Source organism: Montipora foliosa, chromosome 11 (genome assembly GCF_036669935.1).
Source record: "Montipora foliosa isolate CH-2021 chromosome 11, ASM3666993v2, whole genome shotgun sequence".
Classification (NCBI taxonomy): Eukaryota; Metazoa; Cnidaria; class Anthozoa; order Scleractinia; family Acroporidae; genus Montipora; species Montipora foliosa.
The window spans coordinates 44223954-44233852 of record NC_090879.1 but is presented as its reverse complement, the minus strand read 5'-3'; the positions used below and the strand labels follow the sequence as shown (position 1 = coordinate 44233852).

Here is a 9899-nt window from a genome sequence, read left to right as displayed (position 1 = left end):
TCAACCTGAGAACGGATTTTACAAGCAACATTTGTACCTGCTAAACGAAGACTTGATGAACTCTTGAATACTATCCATTCGTTAAGAGCTTCTAGTAAAGTTCAGTCTACGATGAACACGCTAGGACACACGAAAATATATTTTAGGCTGGTCGGGACACACTGGTGGCTACGTGGTTATTCAAGTCAATTTGTTTAGTGCAGCTTTTTACTCTGAATTGCAATTTTTGGCATAAGTCCAGGGCCGTAGCCAGAAAAAAATTATGACTGAGGCAATGTCCATGGTTGAATTCTCTACTTAGGGATTCTAGGTGTTTATGATGAATACATTTTAAAGACAACAGTGGAATCACCCTTTATTTTAAAGAATTACGAAAAAATGACTGAAGCAAGTGCCTCGGTTTGCCTCATACTGACTACAGCCCTGAAGTCTTATCTTAAGATTTTTAATTTCTAAAATTCTGATAAGGTTAACGTTGCACGATGCCTGGACGGCTTATTACAGAAGAACAGAGACGAAAGAAGAGAGAAAGAGAACAAGAACGACCAAACAGTACACCAACAACAACAACAACAACCACACTTTATTCACTCTTGTACAAGCTTAAACATATATAAATATGAAAAAAGAAGAACTAGAATAATGCACAAATATTGAGTCTGGAGGCTAATTGACTGGGTAGTTTTCGAGTTAGCCCCCAGTTACTTTAAGTTACCTATAGCAAAAGATGGAGAACAGAATAAATAAATTAATTAATTAATGTAAAACAGAAGAGTGGAAGATTTTAGGACAAAGTTTCAGAAAGTTGCTCTGTCAGCAGATAATGTTTTAATTTTTTTGATAATTTGAAGGCATTTAGGTTTTTTAAGTCTACTGGGATATCATCCTAGAGACTCAGATGCTGCAAAGGCAACTGTTTGTTTTCCAGAGTTAGTTCGCTCTTTAGGTTTATATTAATTTTGTTTGGAAGCATATCTGCTATTATAGAATAGTTACGGTATTATAGTTATGGTATTATAGAATAGTTCCAGTAATAGTTCAAACTTGGTGAAAGAAGGTACTCCACAAATTGTTTTCTTGGACACTAAATGGTGTGTTATTTCTACGCATGACTTATTTCAAGTGAATGCAGCTATTTTTTAAAAGTGGTTAAATTAAGCGTTTTTTTTTCTTTGTTTAGGAATGAAACTCGATTTTTTTTTTCTCAACTGGAATTACAAAACAGTCATCTGTACTCTTTTTGGAAAGAGAAAATATTGATTTGTTTGCTTGTTTGTTTGGCTTTAAAATGTGAACAAACAAGAGGTTTTCCGTAACTGTTTTTCGATGTACCTCGACAGTGACAAGAAAATTTTGCCCTTATGTTATAACACGTAATTGCAATGAGTTCTCGTAAAAGTAAAGAGCAATATCACCAGCTTGTGTTTTCAGAAGTTTGTTCAGAGCACGTACAGGTAATTTCTTGGAGATCTTGTTTGAACTTTGTCCTTTTTTTGTCGATTCTGATCCTAAGACAAGCTGGCGTTTTTAAATGAAATACATCAAAATGTAAATGATCTCGTTTTCAGAAATAAAGAGGAATAAAGTACATCAATAAAACTCTTTTTTTTGACCTTGACACGACAAAGACGATCTGACAAATCACGAGCTATCGTACATCTGTGATTTCTAATGATAGCATGATTCCTATTCGCTGGCTTTTGACAGTCGACTCTGAAATGGTTTCTTTTCCGTTCGCTTGCTGAGGATTTGTTTGTTCTCTTTTAAAACTCTTGTGATTCAAGAAAAAATTAATTGCCTAACTGGTGAATTCGACAGTAAATTTTGCTGGAAAAACCGACATCGCACTCATCCCTTCGTGATTCATGCGATATCGGTTTTTCGGGTGAAATTTAAGAAAATAGGCCTTATTACGGTTTTCACCGCCATTTTGACAGGTAGGCAAAGCGTAAAGACTTTGATGAGTTTATATGGGGATCCGATCTCAAATTAATGAAAAATTAATGAATTGAAAACTAAAGGTACAGGGCAAAAGATTATACAGACCAAATTTTAGGCACTAACCTTTTACAGATGTTGCCCGGCAACGTTTTCAATTTTTCCATGTATTTGTCTGTAATTTTTTCCCGCGAATTTTCGGTAACAATTACAGACAAATGTATGGAAAAATTGAAAACGCTACCACGCAGCTTTTAACGAAGGCTAGTCCCTAAAAATTGGTCTGTATAATCCTTTACCCTGTACCTTCAGTTCGCGATTCATAATTTTTTTTAACGAAAATTATTTGACATCGGATCCCCATATAAACACTACAAATTCTTTACGCTATGCATACCCGTCAAATGACGGTCAAAACCGTGATAAGGCCTATAACATAATTAAGCAATATCTGGAAAAACCAAAACGCAGACAATTCAAAAGATTTTTATTTTCACTAATCCTACAGCCAGCTTGGTTAAATCTATATAAATCTATAAATCCCGTGCTGTTACAAGTTTCTATAGGCAACATATCGCATTCATCAAGCAATATCAATTCTGCATTAATTTTTAATGCCCGAGTGATAGCAATTTATTCGTTTCTCACATTCGAGACTTCCGTTCGAATGGCGATCACGAATTACTCTACGATAAATGAACACAAAAAAACTTTGACAGACTTTCTTTGCTCATCAGAATTGACACAAGGAATTAATGTCGAACTTCGATGGGCCGCAGCCCTTAACATTTTTCTTTCCATCACTGCATTTATTGGAAATGCCATCTTCTTAGTCGCTCTTAACAAGGTATCCTCGCTTCATGCACCGTCGAAACTCTTGTTTCGTACCTTGGCCACAACGGATCTTTGTGTTGGTATCTTCTCTCAGCCGCTGACTGCCGTCGCGTTGCTGCCCGAAGTTAAACAACATATTCACGTTTGCAGATATGTTAGTACTGTACGTTTTTTAACAGCTTACCCTTTGTGCATGGTATCCTTGCTTACGTCGACTGCTATAAACTTGGACAGATTATTTGCCTTGTCTTTGAGGCTAAAATACCGACGGTTTGTCACCCTGAAGAGGACATATGTTGTTGTAACCGTCTTTTGCGTTGTGTCCGTGGTGTTTACGGCTATGTCGTTTGTGAGCAACACCGTGACGACCTGGTATGGGTTTATAGTGCTAGTTTTTTGTCTGGCAATATCGGCTTTCTCCTACGGAAAAATATTTTTTCTTTTGCGCGTTTATCAAAATCAAGTTGATTCTCGTGTTTTCTTGCAAAGGCAACCGCAGCAAACAGCTCCACTAAACACCGAACTTTACATAAAGACAGTTCACACTGTATTATGGGTGCAGTTGGCTTTGGCTGTTTGCTACACACCGTATTTCATCACAACGGTTATTATATCTCGTCGATTTAGTCAGCCCAGTGTGTGGCTTCTTGTTGTGTGGAGATATGTGGGAACTTTGCTTTATTTCAACTCCTCCTTAAACCCGATTCTTTACTACTGGAAGATGAGGACAGTGAAAAAAGCAATGAAAGAGACAGTTCAACGAGTTTGCTGCTCCTGCGGTTGTACCTGACGCAGCATAGAAACAGCTGTGTCGCAGCTGAATGATAAAGTTAGAGTCGATCATTTGGTATATTAGTTTTTGTCGAAAAAAATTGTTATTTAACAATGCTACTAAATTCACTACATAGAGGTTAGTGAGATAAATGTCATGAGCTAGAGAAACAAAAAAAAAAAAGAAATAAATAAGAAATAAGGACCGGAATTCCTTCTCAAGACCAGCGGAAATTGGTATACTCAACGGTAATTGACAAAAGATTTTATGATAGACTAAGGGTCTGTGGGCGTGGAATCACCAAAACAGAAACAGCGGTCGACTAGCTTCAAGCCGGGAGATGTTTAGGATTTGACGCTTGAATTTCAAGTTGAGCTTGTTTATGATTCCTCAGCGAAAGCCCTCTTTAGAAAATTTAATCGTTTACGTAGCGCTGTGAATTGAAAGCAGGTGTCTCAGACTTGTGCAAACAAATCATCAGCCGATTTTATTGGTGAAACTTCCTTTTATTAGCGTAAACTTTATTTCATCACATTTTCGACGTTCTGGCGACACTTTCATTTTTACATTTTTGTTTTTCAAGATATGACTTCTTCTAATGTAAGGTTTGCCAAATATCAGCGCTGAACAGCATTTGTAAGTAGAGTAATAAACTCCTTGATTATTTTTAAATCTGGGATCATCGTTAATCGGCTTTTGAACAACCGGGCCGTGGAGTTTAAACTGCAGTTTCAGGGCCTGGACAAATGAGAAATGTTTGGCGTTTAAACAACATCAAATATTGTTTGTTGACCAAAACATATTTGATCTAACTCAGATCTCACTCCACAAGCAAAGAACTTTGGGTCACAAATACGTAAAAAACACGTGGATACCAGCGGCTGAGCAAGTGTGGTACGCATTCAAGCGCCAAAAATGTTTGATACGACTGGCCAAACGAACAAAACTTCGCCCATCAAACACGAGAAGAAAAGAAATTTTTTAAGTTGATTGATCAAATGTTTGATGACCTTCAAATTTTATCAAACACGATCAAACAGTACCAAACAAGCTGGCCAAACGGTAAAATGGTTGGTCACCAAACCATGTTTAATGCTGTTTAAACGCCAAACATTTCCCTTTTGGCTAGGCCCTTACGCGCTATATCAAAGATTCGGCATCCATGCAGAGTTTGTCACCTCTTGTTATCCCAAATTCCAAGCGGAATACGGTGGCAGGTAAGGGGGTTTTCTCTAGCAAAGGCACTTGAGGAATTTCTTCCGTGAAATTCATTATACTACCATAGACAAGAAGGAACCATCATTCCTGATAATGGCCAAGAGGAATTCGATGGGTTACGTAACAAATGCCTGATCACGCAAGGAACCAATGAAGACGAATTTTGTCTTCTTCTTTTTCCCTGTGCGTTCCTAACAGGGCTGGCTCACCTCATATAAATAGGCCGAGTGTATATCAACTCTAGTTATGGTTATCTCTAAACGGACATTATACAAGCACGGTAGCGTGTGTAAAGTTATTTTTAGAGGTAATCATGCCCTTCATGCGCCTCTTTTTGCTAACATCCATGCGAGCTATTTCCGCTGAACAAGCTTTCAAGTGTTTGGAATAATTGTTGACACAGCTATTGAGTTTCGTGCTATATACATGCTAACTGGAGACCTACAAAAAGCGGCCACCTGCCATGATTATAATGTTATTTTGTTGAATTCAAATAATGAAAAAAAAAAATCGTACGCGAGTCCCAAGAATTGAAAGTCATTTTCACAGTGGTAAAGATCAATTACTCAAAGTTTATTGATAACACAGCTTCTTGTGATATTAAACAAAGAAATGCTAAAAACGAAATGGAAATTCAAAATGAATAAATCATGACATCACTTTCGAAATGTAGAATTCAAGAGCATTGTGGTAACGTTTCAAAGTAGGAACAAACTGCGAACCTGTCAGTATGAATCACCCTGTGAGCAGGGCCGCTCTAAAACTCACCAGAGGGCGAGTAAGAGAGGCTTTGAAGAAATCGTGTAAAGTCTTTAAGTCGCCTCAGCCCAAGTTTCTGGGCTAGTCACTCCGGTCAAACCGGTTTAAGCAGCGCCCGCATCAAAGCGGAGCTCAGGCGCGCGAAGCGGGCCAGTGGACCACCATGGGTAAGATTGTTTGAGAAATCAATCGATGAGAGAAATAATGGTAATGACGTCTCGTACCTCCGCCCGTACAGACTGGACGTCTCTTACGTAGCTCCAAAATTAGAAGTTATAATAAAAAAAGAGTGTATAATTTGATTTCTGGGGTAAGAGAAGGAAGCTCCGCTTTTAGGCTTGGCTAAATCTATATATTATTTTTGACAAGGCGAAGGTCAAATTCGAGCTTTTAGAACGAAAATCAACATGGCGTCTAGGAGTGCGATGGAGACTTGGCCAGGGTTTGAAACTGTCTCCAAACAATTGCAACGACTTAACACAATTGTTGCCGAGTCTTTCTTTCTCGTCGAGTTAAGAAAGTTAAGAAAGGCTCTGCTGGCAGGGTAGTATGAATATGTACAAACGGCGTTGATGAGCACTCGCCAAATTACGGCAAGAAGTCTGATATTTCGAGGCTTCCAATGACGCTTACAAACTATTCCAAAGATGACGAACTAGAAATTTGACAAGGCAGCTTTGTTCATTACAACTTAGCAATGGCCTAAAAGAAGAAATGCACTGGTTTTCAAGTCCTAAGTCACATGTTTCTTTGTTTCATTATATATTTTTGGAAATACCATGGACTCCCTTCATACTGTCCTCGGTCATCGGGCCGTGCAAACTCTTGTTCCGTTCCTAGGGAAGATGCACTAATCTTTGCGTTGTTATAATTGCGGAGCCAGTAAATATTGCCGCTTCAAAATAGAAAGAAGAAACTCTTGTTTTTAAATGTTATGCTGGTAACTTAGGATTTGTTGACAACTTATTCTCTGTGTATGCTGTCCCCTGCCTACACCCACTACAATATACGTAAATCGCCTCCTTTCCCTGTTCTTGAGGGTCACTTGCAGACTGGTTGTAGCCGTGAAGCGCGTATTTTTTGTTGCGACTATTTTTTGGTGGTCTTGACCATTGTCTGCGCAATGATCACTTTTGCTAACAACACATTGCCAAGTTGGTATGCCGAAAAAGTCCTATCATTATGTATTGTGATATCAGCTTTCTCTCACACAAAGGATGTTCTATTTGCCTGGGCAAAAACGAAGTTAAACGCTCGAACTCTTTGGGAAAAACCACCGAAGCAAACAGTTTAAAAGAACGCAAAATTATACAAAAAGGCTGTTAAAACTCTGTTTCATGCATACGCAGTTGGGTCTTATTTGGTTTTATTATCATGATGTATGTTCTTATCTCTCAGAACCAGCCGAGTTCGTCACCGTCTTACCTGAGAGATGTGGAGCAATATTATCTTCTTCAACAAAACTAAACTACATTCTTTACTTCTGGGGGATGAGAAGAGTAAGAAAGCAATGAAGGAAACGTTTGGAAAAATTTTCTGTTCGTGGGTGGTTGTACCTGGCGCGATCTTTTTTTATATTTTATTGTTTACATTCTTCATCAACATGAAAGACACTGAAGAAAAGATAGAAAGTATCGCACATAGCAATTTTCTAAAAAAACAAAAAACACATCTACAGGATTACGCAATTATTATGTTAAAGTCGATATAGCTCCCACTTGCAATTGGCCTAATTAATTCTACTATTAACATCTTTATTTTTCATATTGTCCCAGAAAACAGGGCGGTAAATAACACCAATAATAGTGGCACAGAAAGAATTACTCTTCTATTCAAAGATCAAGTGGCTGTCAATGCGGTCCGGAAACAATAACGCGATCTTAGTCATAAGATTGGTATTAAAGTACCGCCGGTTTTCGTGAGCAAAATTTTGGGGCAAGATATTAAACCCAAAGAGATCAAGCCATCCGGATGTGAATCAGCAATGTGTTGTTTATTATTTTAAATGACATCTGCGCGATGCAGATCATGTTGGGTATACATCCCGAAATCTTCATTAACGCATTGTTGGACACAAGAATTCGATAATTAATCGACATTTTTGTGAGCTCACTGTAGTTAAGATCTTTTTAAAAAATACCAATTTAAGGTCTTAAGAAAGTGCCGGGGCAAATTTGATTCCATAGACTACGAAATGCTCCTCATTAAGAGTCTCAAGCCTAATTTGAATATCCAGACGGACTACATACGTGCCGAACTTTTTGCTTAATTTTCATTGTTCCTTTCGTTCACTATACAGGCTCCTTATCGACTATCGTTTTTTTAGTTTACATAGTTTAAAATTTTCAAATAATTTTGACTTGATAATGACGTTTAGCTAACGTCGCAAGATCATCGTTTTTTAATGTTTTTAAGAATGTCTAGATATATGTTTTATCGCAGTTTTTGATTGTGATTTTCAAAAGAATATCTGACCGCAAGTTTGGAGATAAAATCGTTGAAGGATAGTTCCTTATTCGATAAATTTTGACTGCTATAGTATTTGACTACTAGAATGGTAAAGTTAAGTTTCTTTGCGACCATAGAGGTGTCATTGTTTTTTGTGCCTAATTCCTTGCAAAAGAATACTTCAATTGGCGAGAATGAAGAGAAGGTGCCATTTTCTCCGTTAAACCATTTTACCACTGCTGAAATGAAGAAATCAATACGCAAACAAAGTTTCAATACCATGGATTACTTTGTTTGGATTTCACTCTGTAAAAATGTCAGCTAATTCAAATTCTTCCATCATCGTGAGAAGCTGGTCCCTAGGCGGAAGCTTTCCATGACTTTCCATCCATTTTATCAATAGCCTGTAAAGAAACGTTCCGATCGCTGGCCACAATTAGGTTTCCACCCTTGTACGTTGAATAAGTGCTTAATTCATGTACAAATTCTTGCCGTTGTCATAAGTCATTCGGGGGATAAACGTTGCACAAAGAAAAGCTATGTGGCTTAAAGTGTAAAATGGGATAATTAGAAGTTTACTTGATGAATAAATCTGGAACACAAACACAAACGATAATAAAAATACTGACCACGACATGAACATGGCACAGAGACATTTATATTTACAAACTGCATGTGGATCATGAGCGAACGGTAACTTGACGCCTTCATTGTCAAATTATTTACCGCTCCGATGAGAGAAGTGGACCATGCATAAAGTTTAAACCCTCCTCACGATAAAGCTTGATAGGTGCTCCTAATGGAGAGACTTTTACAAAAATATTACCATCCAGGCACCAAGCACTGTAAATCATAACTTCCTTTCTCAGCTTATTTACCTTCTTCATTAGCTCCTTTTTTCGAGGAGGTTAAATTCTCATTTATAAAGATGCGTCTGGATTGAGTGGTCTGGGAAGATGACATACCTGGAAATAAATCAAAAGTACTGAATTCCTTTAGTTCAATACGTTTTCTATAAAGTAGTGATTTCTTTTTGTGGTTAATGAACCTCACTATGATACTTTTAGCGTTATTTTTCCGGTGTAAAGCTTGCATGAAATGTCTATATCCTCAATTGAAATAGGCACGTCAAGTAGTTCACCACTTGAAGCTTCAACACCACTTTTTATGTTCTGTTGTTTGTATACTGGTGTCTTGAAAACGAAGACCCTGAGACCCAAAGAGCCCTCAACAACTTTCGACAACTCGAAAGCGAAAAAAGTAACCCAAAACCCTCAAATTCGCTAATCCTAGGCCTATGGTTGTTTTTAGGCCTAGGGACAGCCAAATTGAGGATTTAGGGTTACTTTCTTCGTTTTCGAGTTCTCAGGGTCTCAGGGTCTTCGTTTTGAAGACACCCGATGTATGCAAGTCTCCCAGAATTACATGGATTTCGAGAAAATTGTTCCTCGTATATTGTTCGATACTATCCTGCTGCTCATAAAAGTTGTTTATTTCCGATTGTTTGTCTTCCATTTTGTACAATCGTTTGAAGCTCTTTGAGAACATTCATTGCACCAGACAAAGATTTCAAGGAACTAATTCCTGTATCTTGCTTATGAAAGGAGGTTCTAAGCTCGACGAGTTCCAATGTCATGTTTCGATTCTCACTTCGCATTTCAAGAATAATTTGCAGACTCCCGCAAGCATGTTCTTAACCTCCTTCAAACCTATTTCTTCTTTCTGGCTGAGTTCGGTGAAATCTTCCTTGTCTGCTTTATCAACAACATACTAGCCCGCCAAAGCCTCCACGTTTAGGTTTTTGGCTGCACTGCCTCCGTCTTCGGTGGATTCTCTATCTCCTACTTTATGTATCTCCGTCTGCTTAATCATGTTTAACACTTTTCGTCTACATATTTCCAAGGGATCTAAGGCTATTTGGTTTCTATTG

The 9899-nt window shown here is 37.9% G+C and overlaps 1 protein-coding gene across 1 annotated transcript; it reads left to right on the top strand.

The window, feature by feature from the left end:
- The first annotated feature begins 2467 nt into the window (after positions 1-2467).
- LOC137975849 (adenosine receptor A3-like) lies at positions 2468-4190 on the top strand. The gene is made up of 2 exons (XM_068823050.1): positions 2468-3144; positions 3262-4190. Exons 1-2 carry the CDS (start codon positions 2606-2608, stop codon positions 3560-3562), a joined length of 840 nt encoding a protein of 279 aa, XP_068679151.1. The 5' UTR covers positions 2468-2605; the 3' UTR covers positions 3563-4190.
- The last annotated feature ends 5709 nt before the right edge of the window (positions 4191-9899 follow it).